This window comes from Ictidomys tridecemlineatus, chromosome 5 (assembly GCF_052094955.1).
Source record: "Ictidomys tridecemlineatus isolate mIctTri1 chromosome 5, mIctTri1.hap1, whole genome shotgun sequence".
NCBI classification, from domain to species: domain Eukaryota; kingdom Metazoa; phylum Chordata; class Mammalia; order Rodentia; family Sciuridae; genus Ictidomys; species Ictidomys tridecemlineatus.
In genome coordinates, this window is record NC_135481.1 from 58,541,840 (window position 1) to 58,568,378 (window position 26,539).

General features: G+C 35.7%; 1 protein-coding gene across 6 annotated transcripts in view; it reads right to left on the reverse strand.

Moving 5' to 3' along the window:
* Positions 1-3,171: 3,171 nt before the first annotated feature.
* Ppp2r5e (protein phosphatase 2 regulatory subunit B'epsilon) overlaps positions 3,172-26,539 on the reverse strand; it is a 142,971-nt gene continuing 119,603 nt past the window's right edge. For 5 of the 6 annotated variants that reach the window (XM_040276421.2, XM_078050024.1, XM_021724779.3 and 2 more), the window contains exons 9-15: positions 25,476-25,529; positions 25,312-25,362; positions 23,736-23,855; positions 20,701-20,828; positions 18,144-18,245; positions 17,845-17,910; positions 3,172-7,935 (exon numbers count right to left, since the gene is read on the reverse strand). In XM_040276421.2, the coding sequence (XP_040132355.1) occupies positions 7,836-7,935; positions 17,845-17,910; positions 18,144-18,245; positions 20,701-20,828; positions 23,736-23,855; positions 25,312-25,362; positions 25,476-25,529 (621 nt within the window). In that variant the 3' untranslated portion in view covers positions 3,172-7,835. The remainder of the gene's footprint in view (positions 7,936-17,844; positions 17,911-18,143; positions 18,246-20,700; positions 20,829-23,735; positions 23,856-25,311; positions 25,363-25,475; positions 25,530-26,539) is intronic. The other variant, XM_040276422.2, reaches the window with a different exon arrangement.

The window sequence follows — 26,539 nt, forward strand, 5'->3', positions numbered from 1 at the left end:
CCCAAGAAAAAGACTATTAAAAACAGACATACCCTGAGATGACAATGTCAGAATTTGAAAATAAGAATTTTTATGAGTTACTACTTAGTGATGTTTAGAAAAACATACAGCAAATAAAGAGATACACAGTCTCAACTGAGAAACAGAAACTGAAGATGACCAGATGGGTAATAAGAATCAACAAAAATACCAGTAGAAAGAACTTTAAAGATAGGTCAATTAAAGTTATTCAACTGGAAGAACAATGGATTGGAAAAAGTTGTTTTTTTTATTTTTTTTAATGAACAGCATAGCATACCAAGATGACAATGATAATAATAATAAACATTAAAAAATACCAGAGCAGGAACTGGTTTGTAGCTCAGTGGTATAGTGCTCACCTAGCATGTGTGAGGCACTGGGTTTGATCCTCAGTACTACATATTAATAAATAAAATAAAGGTATTTGGTACACCTACAACTAAAAAAATTTTTTTAAAAATCAGTGCACAGGGGTCTGGGGTTGTGGCTCAGCAGTAGAGCGCTTGCCTAGCACATGTGAGGCCCTGGGTTCGATCCTCAGCACCACATAAAAATAAATAAAATAAAGTTATTGACAACTACAACTAAAAAAGATTTATTAAAAAATAAATATTAAAAAAAATAGTGCCCAGATGTGGAGAAGTTAGAACCCTTCTGCAGGCCAGAATGTGAAACAGGGCAGCTGCTATAGAAAAAGCATGGCAATTCCTCAAAAGGTTAAACAGCAATTTCACGCCTACAAAAAACACCCAGAATTAAAAAGAAGTATTCATAAACAATGAATGTTCATGGCAGCACTATTCACAGTAGCTGTAAGGTAGAAATGATCTAAATGTCCATCAGCTGGTGGGATGAATAAACAAATATGGGATTATCTACACAATGGAATATGATTCAGCCATATGAAATAATGAAGTATCAATTCATGCTACAACATGAATGAACTTCAAAACATTACACTAAGCAGCTAGACACAAAAAGGTCACATACTGTATGATTTCATTTATATGAATTAAAAGACAGAAAGCAGATTAATGGTTACCCAGGACTGAGGGAAGAACAGGGAATGACTTTATGGTACTGAGTTTCCTTTGGGGGCTGATAGAAGTATTTTGGCACTAGATAGAAATGATGACTGCAACCATATGACATTTTTAAGTGTTATTAAAGTGATAATTAAGTATTATTGAAGTAATAAAGTATTAAATAATTTAGCAAGGTTTGACAATGTCAGTTAATATACAAAATCATCTGTATTGTTACATAACAGCAGCAAACAATTGAAAAATAAAATTAAAAACCAATTTCATTGATATCTTCAAAAAAGATATATAAGACCTCTATACTGAAGGTAGCAATATTGCTGAGAATACTGCTGAGAAAAAAACAAAGATTCAATAAATGAAGATATACCATGCTCATTATGTCATATGTTGTCACAGTACACCCTATGTAATTCATGAAGAGAAGAAATTTATTTCTCACAGTTCTGGAGGCTGGAAAATCCAATTTCAAGGTGCTTGCATCTGGCGAGGGCCTTCATGCTGCATCATCCCATGACAGAAAACAAGAGGGTGAATGAGGGAACAAGAGAGAAAGACAAGGGGATTGAACTTGCCCTTTTATAATGAATTCACTCCTGTGATAACAGCATTAATCCATTTGTGAGTATGAAGTCCTCATGTCTAAGTGCCTCCCATTGGGCCCCACCCTCCAAATTTGTTTGGGATTGTTTCCAACACATTCTTTTGGGGGGACACATTCAAACAAATGCAGATCTTAAGACTCAGTATTATCAAAATGTCAATTCTTCCCAAAATTGTAGATTTGATGTAATCCCAATTCCAATGGCATTTATTGGTACCCTGCTTCTAAATGGTAGAAATACAAAGGACCTAAAACATTGAGAGTAATCTTGAAAGACAAAATAGAAGGGGCATAGATAACATGATTTAAGAGCAAGCTATGGTAATCATGACAGTGTGATTCTGGAATAAGGATCAACAAATCAACCACTGGAGCACAGAAAACCCAGATTTAGATTCACACTTTCGTAGGAGCTTTTATACCATAATCAAGGAAAAAATAAAATTTTAATTCCCCTTAGCTAACCCATACTTTAGTTTGCTTTTTTCAAAAAGTGCCTAAAGTGAGATAATCTATTAGAAACCTCTAATATACACACTTATGTAAAAATCTGGGAATTAGGAATTGAACAGTGAATTTACTTTGCCTCCATTTTGGTAATTATTTACAGGCAGGAGGAGACATTATGCAATGGATCTGTTGAAGTTGTCTCTTAAAACTCTGAATTCTAAAATATTTTGGTACAAGTTTCTTCTTTTGAATTGCCAAGAAGTTGATCTTCAGATCCTACAAAAGGTTATGCTTTGAAATACAAAACTGCTTGAAACTTTTAAGAGCTTTTCCCTCCTCTTCCCAGACTGAATATGAAACATTAACTGTTTTAACACCACATGGTTCCAAACTTGATATGACTTAATTAAGAGAATATATCACACCTAAATCAAATGCTTTACATATAAACTATTCTATGATAAAGATGCCTGCAAAATATTTCATACCCTCTCAAGGATTCACAGTGAGTCTGTGTCCCCATCACTTGACTCAGGCTGTGACTGATAGAATATGATGGAGGTGAAGATTTGTCTGGGTCAAGACCTCAAAGCATGGCAGCTTGTAAGTTTAACACCCAGCTGCCATACTGAGGAAGCCCAATAAGGAAATACTGTAAGGGGGACCTGAGACCACTGGTAAACTCCTAGCCAAGTCAGCACCAACTTACCAGCCATCTGAGTGAGCCATGTTGGTACTGAAAATAAATTCTTCTGCCCCATTTGAGACACCCAGATGATACTGAGGATCAGAGACAAGACCTGCTTGACTAGTCATTGCCAAAGTATAGATTAGTGAACAGAATAAGTAATTGTCATTGTTTGAAGCCACTCTTTTGGAGTGTTTAATACACAGCAAAAGACTGGACCATTCCCCATTGTTACATACCCCTTGTCATGAACTGATTTTCTCAAAATGAAAGCCTGAAGGCACCAAACCCAGTGACTAAAAGTTCACCAAATCCATCTCATCTGTATGACTTCAGAAACAAACAGAAACAGCCAGGCACCTGGAAACTCTTCACTGCTGCTTTATTGTGATGCACCCACAGTACAGAACCTCTCACACAGCTGTGAAAGGGGAAGTTACATTGCTTTTTGGGAGCACCTTCGTTTTTTGTTTCTATTACCATTATGAAGGAAGTAAATCATTTCCAAAGAACATTTTAAATTCCAAGTGTTTAAAGACAGCTTGCATTTCATCATGTTTGGAAAAAAAAGTAGCATGTTTTAGCCAGAGCTGGAATATTTTTTTGTAGCCTTGTTTTCACTTTGATGTGGATCAGAAGTCTTCACTGTCTGGTTGAACCAGTCTATAATTTTCATATGTAACTTTTCATATCAAAAATGTTTCATTTTTACATCTACCTACAAACAGATGCTGTTTTTTTTTTAAAAAAAAAAATACATACACACTCACAACTAAGTTTAAAACCAATCAAGAACAACAGCATTACTAACAGAGAAAATGAACTTTTGCTGCCCTCTCCTGCTAAAACAATGAAGTACTAAAATACCAAAGATTTATGAAGCTGAAGCAAAATCCTCAAACTAAAAGCAATGGACATATCATTCTCATTATACTTCATTCAAAAATCAGACCACAACCAGAAGATGTATTGTTAATATTTATATTTGAAAGTTCCCCATTGATACATGAGGTTTGGATTACAACTTATTTACAATAAGTGATTTCAAAAAATAAAAATAAAAGTAAAGAAAGGGAAGGGGAGAAGGGCTAAGAGAGACGAAAGAAATAGAAGGAGATACAGGGGAGGGAGGAGAGCAAGGAGGAAGGAGAAAGGTGGAAGGGGGAGAGAAAGAAAGAGGGAGAGAAGAAAAGGAAACCTATATTCATAGACATCATAATATGGGATGTTCATTTCCAAGAGAGATACTACTGCTGCTATCGTGCACAAGAAGCAGCACAAATTAACATTCCACTAGATCAAAGTTTACTCAACTTTCTCTCAAGATGCACAATCCTTCTTTTAGATTTTCAAAATTAAATATAGAGGAATATAAAATGCATTGCCAATATACCTTTTACAAAAATCCTTTGTGGCTCATTCCTTAACTCCACTCAGAGAAGCAGCTGAGCCAGAATACAAAAATAAAAATATTCATGTGCAAATAAAACATCACTGATCATGTCTGGTGCCACCTTTTTGCTACAGGTGACTGTCACTTTGTGATAACATTGGTAACAGCATCAAAGAGAGAATCTCTTCATCTCCTGGGCAAGGTCAGTGCATCCAATTAATGAGGGGAAAACAGGAACATTAACAACAACAAAACAAAACCCTGGAACACTTAAAAATGCCAATAACATCCTAACATCCATACATCCCTTTCCCACCCCACCCCTATCCCCACAAAAAAATAAAAAAGCTTTTAAAGCTCTAAATATACTTTTTTTTTTTCTTTCCATAGTGTGATTGAGCCTAAGGCTATACATTTAGGTATAGCAGGTGCAACTACAAGCAATTCCTGGCTCTGCACCCTGGAATGCCCCACGCATAGGAGGAGGTACAAAATCAATGAAATCCTTCCATTTAGGCAAAGAAGCCCAAGATGAAGGAGCTTAACCCTGCTTGTGAGTATCCAGCGGCATCAAGGGTATTATTTATTTTTAAAATTTTTTTCTTTTTTTAAAAAACAGATGTTAGGGAGAGCAAAATATAACAAACTTGAAAAGGACAAAAACTAAACACTGAAGGAGAACAACTGGGGACACTTGTACAATAAGAAAAAGGAATGCATGCTTGATTCAAAGGAGATGGGTCACTTCACTCACATAATTGTTCTGGGCCCACAGCCTAAGGCCTCAGCATCATTCTAAACCACAGGGTTGTGTGTATATTTTTTTCTTCCAAGGACACTCTTACTCCTACCCCTGAAACCAATATGGTAGGGATAAGGTTGGAGTGATCATCACTCACTAACGACAAATATTTGCTATTTAAAAAATATATTTATATATAGTTCTGAAAACTATGAAGCAAACAAAATATAACACAAAGATGCATTTGTCACAATTAACTCAAGTTGCAGCAACAGCAGAATTGCGGGAAGGGACAGAGAGAGGGCTGCTGCAAATGCAGCAAGTACGTCCTTAAATATGTCACATAGTGCAACAGTCAGATTACCTAAATTACTCCGTGTCACCGCACACAACATGACAAATGTCACATTGTCACTTTCAGTTAAAAAAAAAAAAAAAAAGACAGTGTTTCTTCTCAGAAGTTGCCCTATTAATTTTCACCAGGTAGCTCTAATTGCTTCTTTATATATGTCTAAAACTTGGCTTTATTCTCCTCATTTTGGAATGATCAACATACAAAACTGACACCAAGGACATCTGGGTCATATTCACCTCAACTCTGAGGGCAGGGTAAGGTGCAAAAAGGAAAACTAGGCTTTCTCATTTCATTCTGATGGGCAGAGATTCTTCATAAACCTGTGATTTTCAATGCCTTCCATCTAAAAAATGAATTAATGGCAAATAAAAGTTTACACGTAAAAAATAACTGTAATGCAGAATCAAAACTGGGAAGGGCTAAAACCAAAAGGGCTAAGGAAAAGATTTGTTATAAATTTATTTTTATGATTAGTATTTGAACTTGCACCTTTGTTCCAACACTGTTCATTTTGGGCAGCCTCTGCCAACATTATACTGAATCCCCATGAACGTTCCTATTTATTTGTTTAAAAAACTTTTTAAAAACTATCCATTCCATTAAACCATGTTGTGTTAGTGATGCATATGACTTTTTTTTTTACTGCTGTTTGTTTTAAGGAATAACAATGCCAAATTTTGTTTTTGATTCACTTTTTTTTTTACAATTACCTAGATGATAATATTCATAATCAGCTGACTTTTATGTACACACAATGACCTAATAATCTGGAAACATTTCATAGGGGAGAAAGGTCAGCGGCTATTTTTTCCCTTTTTCTTAGAAACAATAAAACTGTATATTCTACTTTATATTTCAATGGAAGGAAGAAAATATACAAGCCCATATTTATACTGTATTTCTACTGAGAGCAACAATAGTTCATATGTTCATGTTTGCTACTATCACAACTTAACATATGAACAGAGGATGAGCTCTGTATCATGAACACTGCTGGAAATGATGATTTAAGATTATCAACTCACTGCTGCCATGTCCATAAAAAGCAAAAGCATCCTAGAAACGAATCATAAAACATATCTTTTCATACATAATAATGCAACCACATTAGATAAGTACATGATGTACACAAGTTTTATCAGCAATTTACCTACCCAAGTTGTAAGAGTCTTCTTTTAATACAAAGCATAGAGCCAATAAGATCTATCTATAATACAGCCCTAGATTTTGTTTTTTGTTTTTTTCTCAAACAATTTGGTCACGATGCACCTTTGATATAAAAGCATTTTTAAACTTTATTATTAATACTCAGGACATTAGGAATTTCCAGCTTTTTTCAGTAGCATTTGTAGAACCACTTTTGGTAACAAATACAGTAGTTAGGAATATGCATCCAATTCAGAATGCATTATGTTTATCCTGAATCCTTTCCGGCTAAAAACAGGGCTGGCGCTGTGATGAGATATAGAACGAGAATCTACAAAAAACACTGTAACATGTTTGTTTTTTTTCCAGAGGCTACATCCTCTTTTGCTGGAATACTTTATAAATACATATTAAAAAGTAAGGCAACAACTCCAAACAGTCCAAGCTGTTTGCTCAACTCTTTTCCCAATTAGATTCGCAATCCTGGCGATCAATTTCATGGTTTTATTGTTTAGTGTTTGTCTTTATTTCATATGGTCCAAAAAGGATGTCTTTCTGACATTTCTAAAATGTCTCTGGTATATTATGTTCAATGATGTATACAACTAATACTGGTCAGGTACTGAAGCCTGTGATGTCCCAGTGCCTGTTTTCAAAGGATTCAAGACATTGATTTGGATTCACCATAAACTGATGCATGAATCCAAAATTCCCTTCCCTACTATCTTTATCACCTCTTCTCTTTTTACTCCTAATTTTAAAACTAAAGGAGTACCAGGACTACCTGGTTACTGGAAAGATGTTCACCCCAGCAGACGAAACTTTCATCGGGGACCTTTAAAATTCAGGGTCCCATGCCACATGGACATTCAACTCATGAAGATGTGCAAAAGGAAAAAGTCAAATTACAGTCAAGTTATCCAGAGGAAGATGTTATACAAACTTATAAGGAAATGACAGTCTTTTTTTTTTTTCTTCCTTTACTATAAATACATTTAACAGCTTAGCAGAAAGACAAGCTAAATTTAAGATTGTTCACATTTGAAAATTGTATCATACTCTCTGCTAGTGATAAATAAGAACTCCTGATAATGGAATTTTAACATAGCAATTTCATCAACAGATCTTTGAAGACTGCTTTTTTTTTTTTTTATAAGAGGGTTAGAACAATGATTATGTTTGCAAAGTTCTGAGAAGTCCATCTACTGTCCAAACTTTGGATTGAAGTCCTTATTTTTTTCCTTTACTTACAGACAGGTATATACAGTGCTGTTGTAATAATGAAACAAATGTGAAATCTACTGTAAAGTTGCACAATACAGAAAACTGTTGCTCCATCTTCTACTACATAAATGTGACTCCACAGGTTAGTAATGTTGCTGTCATATTTTTGTTAAGTTGGAATTATCCCATCACGTCTAAGACCTCTCTTTAACTCCAGATCCTCCAATTTTTTCCATAATTCTTCACGCTCTTTTTCTTTCTTTTTCTCACTGGGAAAGAAACAGAACACAATGTAAACAGCTGAGAAGGTTTAAAGAGATTGTTCAACAATAACTGCCCCTTCACATATTATCCCTAAGGTATGTTGTAAATGTCTTTTCAAAGTTTGACGTTAAGCTGGTAGGCTTTACTTTTTGGTTTGTCTTTCTAATAGAGTATTTTTTTTTATGACATTTAAAAATATATACACACAACAGTAGTACTAATGAAAAGAACTGAAAAAGACTATTTTAGATAGGGCTGGGGTTTTGGCTCAGAGATAGAGAGCTTGCCTAGTATGTGTGAGGCACTGAGTTCCATTCTCAGAATGACATATAAATAAATAAATAGACAGATGGATGTCCATGATCAACTAAAAAAATTTTAAAAAAGAGACTAAGATTTCAAAAAAATTTCCCATTTTATTTAGCTTAATACAGAAAATTAACTTCAAATCACTAAGAAACAAAAATCAGGATGATTTATGTATATCAGTTATTCTAAAACCAAGGGCACTGAGTGATTTTTAACATAGGGCCTAGGGAATCTAACTTTCTCTTTGTCCACAAATAGATTCTCAAAAAGGATGCTGGTATGGTACATGCCTGTAATCCCAGTGGCTCAGGAGGCTGAGGCAGGAGGATCTAGAGTTCAAAGTTAGACTCAGCAAAAGCAAGGTGCTAAAAAACTCAGTGAGACCCTGTCTCTAAATAAAATATAACATAGGATATAGGGGATGTGGCTCAGTGGTCCAGTGCCCCTGAGTTCAATCTCCATTACCCCTCCCCACAGAAAAATTACCAGAAATGACACTCATACAAGGTGAAGAAAATATATTCTCTGTTCTTCATATCAATTTTTCCTAGGCCATGTATATTCAAATTCTTTGGCAGTGTCTGAAAACTTGTGATTTTAGTTTTAATTATTGATCTGGATGGAACTTTGTTCATATTAAATTACTGAGACTTCAAATTTGGTTCAATACCAATTTTACTAGTGATTTCCAGACTTCTAGACTTTCATTGTTTGGGAAACTTTACCAAAAAACAGGCAACACAAAATAGGGTCAATAAATTTTACATTGCCAAAGGCATTTTAAACTAACATATATTTAAAAATAAGGAAAGATGTTTTAAATATCAACCAAGTGGGAAGTACATAACCAAAGAACATGACTATCTTATAAATTTTATATAAATTCATATATATTAAAAATAATTCAGCCAGGCACATCGGCTGATGCCTATAATTCCAGTGGTTTGGAAGGCTGAAGCAGGAGTATTATAAGTTTAAAGCCAGCCTCAACAATTTAGCCAGGCAGTAAGCAGCTCAGTGAGACCCTGTCTCTAAAAAACATACAAAAAAGAGCTAGGGATGTGGCTCTGTGGTTAAGCGCCCCTGGGTTCAAACCCTGCTGGGAAAAAAAAAAATCATTACACTAATCCCTAGTTTTCTCATGTTGCAGCGAGCCAATAAAAAGTATGTGAATTCCATGAATTCAAATAATTTCTGAAAATGGTAGCTCTGCCATCTCAGGCATGGGAGAATTGATCTCTCTACACAATCTAATTTTGCAAAGATTTAACTTCAGCCACAGCACAATTTTTTACTAAAAGAGAAATTCATATGGGTTAAGTGAAATTTCTACATAATTCCAATGCCTCACACTTTTTATGTTATCACCAAAATTTTGGAAAAGTCATTACTTACTTCTATAGCAACAGATATTTATCTTCACCCTCTACTCCCCTCCAAAAATATCCTCTAGAGAAACCTAAGTAATTGTATGTTCTCATTCCACTGAATCTTGCAGAAATATTAAATTACACAATAGGATAGATAAAATCTGTTTCATAATTGCTATTTTGATAACTCAGGCCTTGTTTACTATTGATTTCAGCTATCTCAAATGCAATTTGCATAATATGAATTTCAGTGAACACGATCATTTTCAAAGAGTTATCTAGTTCTTAATTTTAACCCTGAAAAATTGCCTTTACAGGGTAATAAGGAGCAAGATGAGATAATCCTCCAATCATCCAGATTCTTCACTATAAGCAAGCTCTCTTGCAAATTATCACTTTCTGTTTCTCAATACAGTTTTTGAATAATATTAATCTAAATAAATGTTCTCAGGGGCCAATTTGAGCACATATAAATTAATCTATAGATCCTACTGAGTTTTAATGCATTTTATCTCTTTTATAAAGAAGGAAAAGGGGATGGTAAGCAAGGGCCTGGGAATGTTATTGAACTGAAAAACAGCTCAACATATGTCAGGTTCACATCACCCTAACTTGCAGTTTAAACTACATATTGACAACACTTTTCTCGTCTTACTGAAATACTTCACTCATGTTTTGATCAGCAGTTTTAAGGCATTCAGTCCAATTTGTCTTGTGGGCTTTTTTCCCAGATGAAATTTATGCTGAGTTATAATAAAGTCTTCATACTGACAACCTGAGCATCAAAAATTGTAAATACAAACATATTTACTGTCACCCTTATTCTTCCCCACTTTCTCCCACCTATCACTATAGGTGGGAATTTCAAAAATCTAACCACATTGTCATGTTGGAGATATTGTCAAATTCTCTTCCAACTTCAATTTTATAGAACCAATGTTGGCATATATATCTAATGATGTTAAATATTTACTCTACCCACTATTTTTAGATTTCTAATAATTAAAAATATGTTCTGAACTGAAACCATTAACTTCTTGGCCATCCACAGTGAAATCTTTCATTCAGTTATTCTTTGACACTACCAAATAAATCTCTTCATTCTCTTTTCCTATTCCCAAATCTATGGAGGGACAATTGTGTTCATTTGTTTTATATAATGGCTTATAGCTCATTTGACCAAGATATTGCTCTTCCTTTAAAATAATCTTTCTGCTCCATGCTCGTGTACCCATCTATCTTGCAGCCTGAAGGAGGCTCTTGTGGTGGGGCTCCTGTCTATGTGGTAGAGGGCTGCTGGAACCAGGTTTGGAGTTTCTCAGTGAAACAATTTTATAAATAAAAGCACCATGTAAGTGAAATCTCTCCCCACTTCCATGCTAGAGGATGCCAAGGAAAGAGAACTGCTATAGGCCTTCTCTGTGAGCCCAGGAAGAGTGGATGGTCATCCAGAAGCTTAAGTTCAGGGCACAGAATGCAGAGGCTTTGCTTGTGGGTCACCAGATAGAGCTGTGGACACAGCACAAGGTCATCCCAGCACCCTCCACCTCATCAAACACTCTACGTGGGAAACAGACGGAATCCATTTTGGAAAATGTTACTCGCCATCTATCGGTAGGCGTGGCAACCAGCGCGGTTCTGCAGCTGACCAGAGAGATTTTGGAACTATCAAGGGCAATATAAATATACAGGGGGAAAAAATTAACACAACAGTCACACAGAGCTGGAAAGAAACATGAACAGTATTAAAAGAAAAGGAAAGAAAGGACCACAAACGATACAGGGCAATTCAACATATAGAAGAGGTAACATCTGCAGCAGAAGGAATGTTAGATAAAGATTTCAGGATTGACCAGGAATTACATAAACAAATCCAAGAAGCAAAAGATCAACTCTACAGGGAGACAGAGGTTATTAAAAAAAACAAAAAACAAAAAAACACAACAACAAGAAACAAAAATCCTGGAAATGAAGGAAATAATAAACCAAATTAAAAATTCAAATGAGAGTATCACCAGCAGAGTAGAACACTTAGAAGATAGAACATCAGACAACGAAGACAAAGTGTATCATCTCAAAAGGAATGTAGATAGCACAGCGAGACTGATAAGAAACCACCAGCAGAACATCCAAGAAATATGGGATAGCATGAAGAGACTAAATTTAAGAGTTATTGGGATACAGGAAGGTATACAGGTCCAAACCAAAGGAATGAGCAATCTATTAATGAAATAATATTAGAAAACTTTTGAGACATGAAGAATGAAACAGAAATCCAAATCCTAGAAGCCCACAGGACGCCGAATGTGCAAAAATCACAAGAGACCCACATCAAGACACATTATAATGAAGTTGCCCAACATACGGAACAAGGAGAGAATTTTAAAAGCCACAAGAAAAAGGAAGCAGATTACATTTAGGGGTAAACCAATTAGGTTAATGGCTGATCTTTCAACACAGACTCTGAAAGCTAGAAGATCATGGAACAACATATTTCAAATGCTAAAAGATAATGAGTTCCAACCAAGAATCTTGTATCCAGCAAAATTAAGCTTCAGGTTTGAAGATGAAATAAAAACCTTCCATGATAAACAAAAGTTAAAAGAATTTGCAGCTAGAAACCTGGTGCTTCAAAACATCCTTGGCAAAACATTACATGAAGAGAAAATGAAAAATAACAATGAAAACCAACAGTGGGAAGTAGTACAGTAAAGGAAAAACTAATCAAAGAGTAAAAACAAATCAAGTTAAATAACAAAAATAAACAAATATGGCTGGAAATACAAACCACATCTCAATAGTAACCCTAAATGTTAATGGCTTAAACTCACCAATCAAAAGACATAGGCTAGTAGACTGGATTTTAAAAAAAGATCCAACAATATGCTGCCTACAGGAGACTCATCTGATAGGAAAAGGACCTCGGAACCAAGTAGGGGTGTCTATACTCATATCAAATAAAATAGACTTCAAGCCAAAGTTAATCAAAAGGGATAAAGAAGGACACTACATACTGCTGAAAGGAACCATAAACCAACAAGACATAACAATCATTAATGTATATGCCCCAAACAATGGTGAAGCTATGTTCATCAAACAAACTCTTCTCAAGTTCAAGAGTCAAAAAGACCACAACACAATAATCATGGGTGATTTTAACACACCTCTCTCACCACTGGACAGATCTTCCAAACAAAAGTTGAATAAAGCAACTACAGAACTCAATAACATAATTAATAACTTAAGACTTAATAGACTATATCAACCAACATCAAGCAGATACAATTTTTTCTCAGCAGCACATGGATCCTTCTCAAAAATAGACCATATATTAAGTCACAGGGCAACTCTTAGCAAATACAAAGGAGTAGAGATACTACCATGCATTTTATCCAATCATAATGGAATAAAATTGGAAATCAACGATAAAATAAGGAAGAAAAATTCCAACATCACATGGAGAATGAACAATATGCTACTGAATGAACAATGGGTTACAGAAACATCAAGGAGAAAATTAAAAAATTCTTAGAGGTAAATGAAAACTCAGACACAATATATCAAAATCTCTGGGACTCTGAAAGCAGTACTAAGAGGGAAAATTCATTGCATGGAGTTCATTCCTTAAAAGAAGAAAAAGCTAACAAATAAATGACCTCACACTACATCTCAATGCCCTAGAAAAAGAGAACAAATCAGCAAATGCAGTAGAAGGCAAGAAATAATTAAAATCAGAGCTGAAATCAATGAAATTGAAACAAAAGAAACAATTGAAAAAATTGACAAAACTAAAAGTTGGTTCTTTGAAAAAATAAATAAGATTGACAAACCCTTAGCCACGCTAACGAAGAGAAGAGAACCAAAATTACTAGCATACGTGACGAAAAAGGCAACATCACAACAGACACTACAGAAATACAGAAGATAATTAGAAATTATTTTGAAACCTTATACTCTAATAAAATAGAAGATAGTGAAGGCATCGATAAATTCCTTAAGTCATATGATCTGCCCAGATTGAGTCAGGAAGATATACACAACTTAAACAGACTAATATCAAGTGAGGAAATAGAAGAAGCCATCAAAAGAGTACCAACCAAGAAAAGCCCAGGACCAGACGAATATAAAGCCGAGTTTTACAAAACCTTTAAAGAAGAACTAATTCCAATACTCTACAATCTATTTCAGGAAATAAAAAAAGAGGGAGTACTTCCAAATTCATTCTACGGGGCCAATATCACCCTGATTCCAAAACCAGACAAAGACACCTCAAAGAAAGAAAACTATAGACCAATATCTCTAATGAATATAGATGCAAAAATCCTCAATAAAATTCTGGCAAATCGGATACAAAAACATATCAAAAAGATTGTGCCCTATGATCAAGTGGATTCATCCCAGCCATTAACATTATAAATGCTATCTATGCTAAGCCTCAGGCCAGCATCATTCTAAATGGAGAAAAACTGAAGGCATTCCCTCTAAAATCTGGAACAAGACAGGGATGCCCTCTCTCACCACTTCTATTCAACATAGTTCTTGAAATATTGGCCAGGGCAATTAGACAAAAGAAAGAAATTAAAGGAATATCTATAGGAAAAGGAGAACTTTAAACTAGCACTATTTGCTGATGATATGATTCTATACCTAGAAGACGCAAAAAACTCTACTAAGAAACTTTACTAGAACTAGTAAATGAAATCAGCGAAGTGGCAGGATATAAAATCAACATCCATAAATCAAAGCCACTTCTGTGTATCAGTAACAAATCCTCTGAAAAGGAAATGAGGAAAAACTATCCCATTCACAATATCCTCAAAAAGAATAACATACTTGGGAATCAACTAACAAAAGAGGTGAAAGATCTTTTCAATGAAAACTATAGAACCCTAAAGAGAGAAATAGAAGAAGACCTTAGAAGATGGAAAGATCTACCTTGCTCATGGATAGGCAGAATGAATATTATTAAGATGACCATACTACCAAAAGCACTATACAGGTTCAATGCAATTCCGATCAAAATCCCAATGGCATTCCTCATAGAAAGAGAAAAAGTAATCATGAAATTCATCTGGAAAAATAAGAGACCCAGAATAGCTAAAGCAATTCTAAGCTAGAAGAGTGAAACAGGTGATATCGTTACATCAGATCTTAAACTATATTACAGAGCAAGAGTAACAAAAACAGCATGGTACTGGCACCAAAACAGGCTGGTGGACCAATGGTACAGGATAGAGGACACAGAGACTAACCCACAAAACTACAACTACCTTATATTAGACAAAGGTGCCAGAAGCATGCACTGGAGAAAGGATAGCATCTTCAACAAATGGTGTTGGGAAAACTGGAAATCCATATGCAACAAAACGAAATTGAATCCCTCTCTCTCACCATGCACAAAAGTTAAATCAAAATGGATCAAGGATCTAGGAATTAAACCAGAAACTGTGCGTCTAACAGAAGAAAAAGTAGGCCCTAATCTCCATCACGTGGGGCTAGGCCCCAATTTCCTTAATAAGACACTGATAGCACAAGAATTAAAAACAAGAATCAACAAATGCGATGAATTCAAAGTAAAAAGTTTTTTATCAGCAACAGAAATAATATGTGAGGTGAATAGGGAGTTTACATCCTGGGAACAAATTTTTACCCCTCACACAACAGATAGCGCTCTAATCTCTAGGGAATACAAAGAACTTCAAAGGTTAAACACCAAAAAATCAAACAACCCAATCAACAAATGGGCCAAGGACCTGAACAGATACTTCTCAGAAGAGGAATATACAATCAATCAACAAATATACGAAAAAATGCCCATCATCTCAAGCAATCAGAGAAATGCAAATTAAAACTACTCTAAGATACCACCGCACTCCAGAAAGAGTGGCAGCCATTATGAAGACAAACAACAAGTGCTGGCGAGGATGCGGGGAAAAAGGTACACTCATATTCTGCTGGTGGGACTGCAAATTGGTGCAGTATGGAAATTCTTTGGAAAACTGGGAATGGAACCACCATTTAACCCAGCTATTCCTCTTCTCAGACTATACCCAAAGGACCTAAAATCAGCATTTTACAGGGACACAGCCACATCAATGTTTATAGTAGCACAATTCACAATAGCTAAACTGTGGAGCCAACCTAGATGTCCTTCAGTGGGTGAATGGGTTTAAAAAATGTGGCATTTATACACAATAAAATATTACTCAGCAATAAAAAAGAATAAGATCATGGCACTTGCAGGGAAATGGATGGCATTAAAGAAGATCATGCCAAGTGAAGTTAGCCAATCCCAAAAAACCAAATGCCGAATGTCTTCTCTGATATAAGGGAGGTGACTCAAAATGGGGTTGGGAGGGAGAGGAAAGGAGGAAGATTACCTCTAGATAGGGAATAGGGGTGGGAGGGAAAAGGGGAATAGCACGGATGGTGAAAGGAGACCCTCATCATTATATAAAATACATGTATGAAGATGTGAATTTGATGTCAACATACCTTATATATAATCAGAGATATGATAAATTATGGTACAATGTTGTATTAAGAATTGTAATGCAAAAATAAATTTTTAAAAATGCAAAATAATAATAATAATCTTTCTCAGACAGGTGCAGTGGCACATGCCTATAATCCCAGGAGCTCCTGAGAGAATCGAAAGTTCAAAGCCAGCCTCAGCAACTTATCAAGGCCCTAAGCAACTCAGTAAGACCCTGTCTCTAAAGGGGACTGGGGGTGTTGCTCAGTCGTTAAGCACCCCTGGGTTCTTAAGTACCAAAAATATAAGTAAGTAAATAAATAAATAATCTTTCTCTCATTAAGAAAGTCTACTCACTATAAAAAAAATTCACTTTGTTATGACAGATTATCAAAATTTACTTATTCTTGCTCCCCTTGGTTAATTCTTATCTTTTAAAGAGATTTGACTATTTAGTTTAGATCATAAGTAGTAATGAAAGTTTCATTATTCACTCAATATGAGCCAATTAATTTTAATATTTTAGAAATAAGTTCTTCATACCTGTTTTTTTCATTTGGCATGCTGGAATTGAATACATTTGAGTTGCACATGCTAGGCAAGTGTTCTACTACCGAGCTACACCCTCAGACCTTTCAATATTATTGATAGGATTATATAGATTTAATCCTTATTCCAGCAGGATGATAATAATGAGCTTTCTGTTGCTCTAAAAGTCAAATGCTACGCACTACAACTCTTTAATGTTGAATCATGGTATTAAAATGTGCCTTTAACTCTCATTTTTAAAAGATTTCAATTTATGTTTGGGGCATGGAGAGTCATTAAAAATTTAATGATTTGCAACTACTGCTAATAGAGCAATTTAAAGTTATTTGCGTATATAAATATGAAACAACAAATCTCCTATTGTGTATAATTATAATGTACCAGTGAAAAAGGGAAAAAGTTATTTACATTACAAGTGTGGCACAACATATCCTATAAATGATATCTATCCCAATATTGTGGTAAAAAAAAAAAATCTCAGACTCTGCTAGTTGCTAATACTTGCCACATTCTAAAATAAACTTGTTTTTCATAAGCCCTATCCCTGGTGATTTAAAAAATATATATATCAATACAATGGTCCTTTGCCCTCTGCCACCAAATCTTTCCCCTCACTGCTCTTTTTATCAATAAAACACATGTAATACATTCAAAATCAGTCAAAGCAAAAAAGCAAGGAAATGCAGGCTTTTATCCAGGAGGTTCAGTAAGGTCCTGGGTATGAACATTCACATGCACCTCTGAAATCCATGGTTTTGTGATCTAGAAAGCTTACATTTGCTTCTTGGTGGTCAAAGTCAAATTAGGCCCAAACTACTAAGAGTTCTCCAGACTCCTTAATTTTCCTATTTATGTCTTTTGGAAAGTTGGACATATTAGACAACAAATAACAAAACAGGAGAATTGTGTAAAGGAAGTCAAAAAAAAGGCTTTACTAAGCCATAAGCATCTACTATAGAGGTGTCCACTAATTTTTCTCCCTTATGGTCTCAAACATATTGATTCATCTAATACAGATTATAAACCTTCACATTCTTCTTACTGCCTTTAAATTGTAATGAATTTGTTGGATTCTAGAATAGAGGTAAGATCTGCACCAAAAAACTAGATGATGGTGCTTCATCCTTCCTGCTGCTGGAGTGAAATACAATATCAGCCCAATTCTAGTCCAAGAAAGTTAGGAATGGGAGTGAATCCAGATGGCAAACTACCTGATGATCTCCTTATGTGGGCCTGAAATACCAGTTATGTGCCAGGCTCTTAACCCTGAGGCAGAACTGAAATAAAGGAAGGGAGGAAAGCAGGCTTTATCAAAATGAAACTGTCAGAAAGCTTTATTATTCAGTGGCACACTAATAATGACACAGCTAATGAGCATGCAAAAATGAAAATCTAAATAAACAAAAGTGTGCTGGCTATGATTTGGATACAACTAGGCAACTTCAGTAAAGAACAAGGAAAGAACTCAATAGTTTAATGCACTACAGACAAAAAAGCTTTAAAAAGTTACCGCTGACGATCTGACTTGTATGTGGCTGTCAGCTCATCAAACATGGTGCTGTTCATTTCCATAAATGCCTTCAACACATTGTACACTAACGCCACAATAGCCCTGTGAAGCAGAGAAAAGGGAACATATTGGTTAGTATTACATAATGGGATGCTGAATGAAGAAAACAAAAGCACAACTTTTGTCTGAATGAGCTCAACTGCAAACTGTTTTCATCCCTTTATAGTCGGAACAACTAGAAGTGACCTATAATTCACTTCCACATAAAGGGATTTAAATTCTTTACTGTTCAAGGCAAGATCTTTCTGAGGCGGATGGAAAAAGTAGGGGAGAAAAATCTAATTTTACCCTTCTAATTACTGGTACCCATGGCCACCTGATAACTTTGTTTCACCAAAAGGCAACTTCAGCCAGGAGCAGTGGTGCACACCTGTAATCCCAGCAGTTCAGGAAGCTGAGGCAAGAGAATCACAAGTTCAAAGCCAGCCTCAGCACAAGTTAGGCACTAAGCAACTCAGTGCTGTCTCTGAATAAAATACAAAATAGGGCTGGAAGTCAAGTGCCCCTGAGTTCAATCCCCAGTACCCAAAATAAATAAAATACAGCAACTTCATCCTAAAAATAAACACCTATGGTAGGACTAACCTTAGAGATCTGAAGCTACAAAAAATTTTAAAGTATTAATATACAGAAAATCAAAATCAGAAGCTGTTCCCATGAAAACAAATCATATACACAGATATACGCAAACATCTATGTATATACGTAACATACACACACATTCATACTCAATGTTCATTTATTTTCCCAGTTGTGATTTGCATCAATAATCCATCTACTCTGCTCAGCTCCTTTGCTGATCCAATATTGACACTGACAAGACAGATAACTGGCAAGCTGGTGGTGATGGTCATTGTTAGTAATATAACATATAAAACTAAACAGTCAAAATTCTGACCTATCCTTTTTTAACAAAATGCCTTTATTTTTATGTGGTGCTGAGAATCGAACCCGGGTCCCGCACGTGCTAGGCGAGCACTCTATCGCTGAGCCACAATCCCAGCCCATGACCAATTCTTATTAATGGAAGAATAAGCTCTTGGACAATGTGAGAACTGTGTCATGATGGGTTTGACAGCCTCATATTAGAATCTAAATAGCTTTACCCTTCACAAAAATATACAATGTTATTTCCATCTTGCAACAAATGTGCTCTCAATACTACTAAGATGACATTGGTAAAATTAATATATTAAAAAACCATAAATCTGATTTTTTTCAAAACATTTATAAGAAAGTAGTTGCTGAGTAGTGTCTGTCCTGTATCCATTAAAAGGAAAACTTACGGTCATTTCTGTTAAGGTTTCAGATTGACCTTCCTCTCAAGGGGAGTGATGGAGAAGCACCAAATGCTGAGCAGTAATAGACATTCCCAAACACTACTCTCCAGGTCCTCAAGATATAATAAGACTCAACGGTTTACCATTCCTTTATTTTTGCAAGTACTATTTTCAAATTTGGCAAGTTTGAAAATGAAGAAATGTGATATTTTACAATAACATGCAAATTTTTTTAAACACACAAATATATCTATTAATTCTTTAATTCTATATTAAATTTTCCTTCTGTTCTATATAAAATTTGTAAAGCAATTCAAATAGAGAATGCTTTAATGTTCATAGGGCTGGATTAAATTTCTGAAAGATTCTAAAGTCCCCCCCCCATAGAATATGTCTAATAATTGAGTTGTTTAAAAATAGACCTTGCTATAAAATGCAAATCTACTCAGATGACTTCCCTCTTTGAAACCCTTATCAACTACTTAGTTACGATTCATGTAGGCCTAATTCCTTTTTTTTTTTTTTTTCTGGGGTGGGGTGGGGTACTGGAGATTGAACCCAGGGGTGCTTAACCACTGAGCCACATCCTAGCCCTCTATATATTTTTATTTTGACACAGGATCTTGCTAAGTTTCTTAGAACCTTGCTAAGTAGCTGAGGCTGGCCTTGAACTTGTGATCCTCTGTCTCAGCCTCCTGAGTTACTGGGATTACAGGCGTATGACACCACAGCCTCCACCTAACTCCCTTTTCTAACCTCATCTTCCAGCACCCTGGCCCAAAGACACTGAGCCTTAATCCTTCCAACCTCACAGGTCTCAGAACTTGACAGGTGCTTTTACATCTTTGTGTCTTCTTAAGTGATGGATGGGCCCCTGCCTGAAAGGGATTTTCCCATCCCAAATTTTTGGAAGATTTATGGACTGCTACCCATCACCCACTCTGAAATCTCTCAGTTTCAGAGTATCCCAAAAATCTATACCTTCATAGACAGGTCACAAAGACTTACAAGTAAAAACAGTGCCATTTTGTTAAAATATCTATTTACCTCAGAGTCTCCCAACCAGTCCACAAATTCCTAAAAGTAGGAATTTTATCTTTTCATATATCTGTCTTTAGCAACAAGTACATCATTTGGCACACAGTGAGCATTCAAGACATTTTATTATGCAAAAGAGGAAGAAGAAAGGAGGAGGGAGAAAGAAATAAAAAACCTACGGATTCCAATGTTCTTTTGAAATCCTATAAAGACTGGAAAACATGATGGGAAGGATGACATTAGAGTTTTCTTCTATCAAACTCATGATGTATTCATTATTCCAATAATAGAGTGCCCTTTCTGCCACCTTTGGGAAAAGAAAAAGATAACGATATAATAAGTTATAATCTTTCCAAATAAAAATATTTTAAAATCATTCAATCAAAAGTAAAAATTAAATGTTAATCACATTTTACATTTTTGTGGATTTAAAATCTCTAAAAGTTGCAAAGTAGTTCATCAATTAAGAGAAGGCAAAAAATACTGTTTTTCCTGTTATTTATATTCTCCTTTAATTTTACCCATCTCATCTGACTCCTCATTTTCCCCTACACAGCTCTCACATTCCAAGTATCTTTACACTACCTTTGCATACTGCACTATTTTCCCATCACTTGACCCCATCTTAGAGATCCCCTTTCCTGGCTCACCTCTCTCATCCCACATACTTCAGAGCAACCACATGGCCTAGCATATGGTTGGTATTCAGCAACAGATGCACAGGAAAATCCACAGGTGCCCATCCCTGTAGAGTAACCATGTTCACTAAGCACCTCCTGTAGCCAGACAATGAGCCTGCACTGCAGGTACAATGTACTATCCTCACCAACATCCAAGAAATAGGTTTCAAGAGGTTTAGAGAGATCAGGTAATCTATCCAAAATCATACTGCTAGTAAATGCTTAAAGCTGTGGATGCTTAATGCTTAAAGATAGCTGCTTAGTTTCTGGACTCAGAGGCACTGGCTGCATCAACATTAGCTTGCTCTCTTAGATTTCTATTCTCTGCCCACCACATTACCAATTTAGTCTGTTGGGCCTGAGTTGCACATCTTAGATTTTATGAATTCATACAGATTAAGAAATTATGTCTTACAAGAGACAAAAATGGTACAAGATGACCCTATCAATAGACTGAAAAATCAGAACCTTTCCATTTGGATTATTTCACTTGGTCCAATAAAATTGCTAGGATTCACTAGGTGCTAAACGTTAAAAATACAGAGAAAGCAATCATTATTGAATGTTTACTATGTGTCAGTTACTGCGCTAAGTGTTCCACTCCTTTTAAACTTTACAACCAACAGAGTTGGTACCATTATTTCTATTTAGCAGATGAGGAAACTTAAGACTTGGAGAAGATAAGCCATTAGCTCAGGGGCACATGGCTAGCAAGTAACAGGATCCGAAGTCTCTGCTCTTAACTTTCTTAGTTTGTTATCCCTAAGGTGTTGATAGCCTGGTAGGGGAAAGAGGCATCTATGATCCTATCCAATATAAACTGTGACAGAGGCTATATCAGATACCATTTTTAAAACTACCAGAAGAGTGAGCAGAATAAATAGTCTGCAGTGAATGAATTATCTATCTATATATACCAAACAAAGGCCATGTGAGGACAGAGTAAGGAGGCAATGTGCATGACAGAAAGCAGGACTTCACCAGAAACCAACCATGCTAGCACTCTGATTTCAGCTTTCCAGCCTCCAGAACTATGAGAAAATGAATCTGTGTTTAAGTCACTTAATTGGTGTTATTTTGTTATGGCAGCCTGTGCTACCATAGACATTATCTCTCCTTTCTAAGCTTCTGAGCATCATTTAAACCTCCCCAGTGATACCCATTTAAAAGAAAACCTGGTTCCTTGACCTCTTTTACACTGAACATCCTGATGAAAAGGAAAAAACAAGGTGAATAATCCAGATGTTTGAGCATTACAGGTGCAATATGCAAATCATCTATATACTGTTCTGCAGTTTTCTATTTTTATCCAGATATGTATTATGTCACCTCAATAGTTCATGTAAATGGTCTCTACTTGTTTTCTTCCACTTTCTTTGTAGCACAAACATTAGATTCTTGTAAGATTGCTGCTTTGACAAAATGATGCATCTCTACGTCAAAAATTAAAACAACAGGGCTGGAGTTGTGGCTCAGTGGTAGAGCACTTGCCTAGCATGTGTGAGGCACTGGGTTTGATTCCTAGTACCACATAAAAATAAGTAAATAAAAGCATTGTGTTCATCTACAGCTTAAAAAAAAAATTAAAACAGCAAGAGCCAACCTCTCTGCCTCTGCTGGATAATCACAACTAAAGGGAAAGTTCACATCAAATGACTCCATTTGAAATGTGCTTTTGTGCTGCAAACCACAATCTGAACAATCTCTTCAAAGTGACAAGCAGTCAATCCTCTACGTTTATGAGATGAAACTTCAGTGAGACAGCCAGGGGATTAAAAAAAAAAAACATGTTTTCAACCCTGATTCCCATTTCTTTTCTCCTATGTGGGTTCCATAGCACTGCAGCAAGGGCTCCACCATTGAAAGCAGGTGTCAAGGTCGGCCTCCCCCATGCTCTCCCTAAGTGGCCACAAGGAGGCAGAGCAGTCCATGTGAAGGTCATGGGCTTCAGCAAGAAGCTACAGTTAAGATCAAAATTTAACTCCATGCCCTATTAATTTGGAACTTTGTGCAAAGCATTCTCTGAACCTCATTCAAAAAATGGAAAAGAGCCTCAGAGGATAATAATGTACATAAAGCACAGTATAGAAAGAATGTTAGGGTCATTTTTTTTTCTCCTAAGTATTATTTAGTCTTCTAATAGATTCAAGAACCCAACCAGCCCACTTCGTACTCAGTAATTTCCCTGAGATAAGTTATAGTAATTTCCCTGAGATAAGTTATTCCTATCTGTAAATCTGTTTAAACAAACAAACAAAAAACAGAATGCCTTCCTTGCAGGGTATTTAGGAATTCAAGAAGGCACCATTACAGTAGCCATTAGGCAACAGGTACTCAAGATAGGGTGGCTGTTAAGAACTGTTATGTGAGAAAACTCAAATAAAAAGCAGCAAATAAAACAACAAACAAAAACTAATATATTTTTTTTTAAAAGCAGCTGTCATTCATTACATCTCCTTCAAGACAAGTGAAATCAAACCAAAACAATTCATGTTCTACAGGACACTCTTGCTCATGTCCTCTTTACTACCAACCTGAAAATGGGGACTAGATACACACTTGGCAATTTGTTTAAACAAAGGTTCTTGAATTTTAACAAATTGTGAAGGTTCAATCACATCCAAAATTTCTTCCAGCTCCCCAAGGAACATGACCTATAAGTAGAAGCAAAACATAAATGAGAGGCACTTAATTTAAAAATCAACATGATTGTTGATGATTAATGATAGTTCACCCCACTTTAAGAAAAACATACACATAAAACCAAACAAACATGCATATCCCATTTTACAAAGAATTCATACCATAGGATATACGTCAAAAGTTCCCTACAACACTGAAAACAGAATCCAACCTAGTTTGAAAAAAGCAGTCTACTCCTACACATGCCAGGGAATAAGGAGCACTCACATACTGCACCTGGCCTCTGGGAAACAGGACTCTCCCAGCAGGCTTTCCTCTCTACTGCTAGCAACCTAGCTATCTCCACCTCTCTTACCCCACCTTTTTTCAAACAATGGGAGGGGGGCCTATGGTATGGACAAGTAGAAATACACAGTGGTACAGGCAGTCATTTGCCAAGCAAATGTGGTCTCTGCTACTGCAGTAAGTACTCCTATAGGATACACCAATTAACAGAATAGAAAAAAGTCATATGAACAACACAAATGAGCAAACTCACCCACATGAAGGTATCACATAAACTTGTCAACAAACACTGACCCCATTCTATGTACTTGCACACATACACATAAGCTCTTTAGAGAGCACAGTGAATCTCATGGCTTCAGCACTATGTGCCTAGTGACCAGCACTATTAGGTTATAAGATGGAACAGGAATAATAGTTGATTTGGTCAAATATATTAAATATAATGAAAAAAATGATAGAAATAAAAGTTTACCTAAAATTCTCACAAAATATAAACCTAACAGCTGAACTTGGTTTCTAGACCAGGTTCTACGTAGTTTTAACCTTTCAGCAGAGTGACTAAAGATCTGGGGCAGATTCAATTAGGCTCACCTCTAAGCTGCATGCTTGAGAATTCACTTCCCAAAACCTCACACTGTGTTTGTTCCTGCTTAGGTCTCAGCAAAGATGCAAATGACTGTAGGTCAGAACCTTCTAGAGTTACTTGTGAATGAAACCAAAGGCTATTATATAATTTAAGATTATACATATTAAGATCCCATCCATACTGTGTTTTAAGAAGCATGTGAGAAGTTTGCTATAGCATCTATAGTGACAGCAAAATCTACATACTACGAAGGGAATGACTAGGAAGGGAACAACAGAATTGACAACTGAACATATAAAATGGGACTTCATCTGGAGTTACCTGAGACCAAGCAACACAGTGGATAAAAGTCTCATGATCAGGAGTTAGGGAGGTGGTTTCTGATCAACTTACCTGTTCTTAGTGTGCTTGAGTGGGCTACTTCCTTCCCTTCTAAGCCTCAATTTCATTATTAATGAAAGGAGATGGACAGTCCTGCCTCATAGAGCTACAAATGAGCTTTGGATGATGTATATTTACATATTTAGCTCAATGCCTGGCACTTGGCAAAGCACTTAGTAAGCTATTGTTACTTCTTGACACTAAGCACTTACCTCTTTTTGACTGCATGTTTTAGGCCAAAATTTCATTAATCCCCTAATAACCTAATAAGAAAGGAGAAAAAAACATGTGGCATTTAATTTTTCCTACTACTTTCAGGAAAAGTTATTTTTCTTAAAGTTAAGTTCTGAATTGAGAGGAAAAAAACATTACTTACTGGTTCTGTGAGTGAAGGATCTTTCTCCAGAAACTGGACTATACAATATGCCAACTGAAGAAACAAAATATGAAAGACAAAATTGTGAACTCTTATACTAATAGCTCAAAATATAAAGTATTAAAACTTCCTAAAATGTCTCCAGACTCTGGTCTTAACTGCACTATGAACTCATTTTAACTATTATAAAAATAAAATATATCAAGCAAAATATAAAGCTCTTTTTCAAAAAGAAAAAGCTACGCTGTGTTGCCCAGGTTGGTCTTGAATTTCTGGGTTCAAGCGATCCTCCTTCCTCAGCCTTCTGAGTAGGAACTACAGGAGGGCAACATAACACCCAGCTAAAAGCTACTTTTTCTAGCCAAAGACAAACACTAAAAAGGTTCCAAGAGAATTTTTTTTTAAGAGTATTGAGACATGAAGCATCTTCAGCTAATGAAAAGCAGAAGTGAAACATTACATTCAGTATATTCTAAAAATATCACATTTACATACTATTAGGGCTTATCTCATGGGCTTTCTTTCTCTTTTTGCTAACATCAATAGTACTAGGTTTTACTGTGCTTTTCAGAAGAATCCTACAGGGGAGGAAGGCACTCTCTCAAGACCCAGCTGGTTGCCTGCAATGGCAAGCAAACTTAACAATTTCACAAAGAGATAAAAGGCTGTACCTGTCACAGTTAAGAACCTAGAGAAATGCAGAGTCCCCATCTGATACTAATATATCTAAGAAAAAATTCTTTTAAATGATCACAAAATGTGATAGCCCATTACAAAAAACTAAATGGCAATGTGTGAAGGGCTTGTTAAGATTCTTAAACAAGAAATCCACCCTCACAAACACCAACATTTTGATAGTATTCTAAATTAGAAATATAATAAATTAATTTTTCCTCAAAACAGATTTTCACATTTAAAGAGAAACATTATGTATAAAATTGCTACATTTTTATGCAAACTAATAGCATTTCCACTGGAAGGAGAAGGGAATCAGAGGTTTGAAATACTAAAATTAAAAATACCCCTAGATCATCTGCCTTCTAGTGACATGCTTACCATGCAAG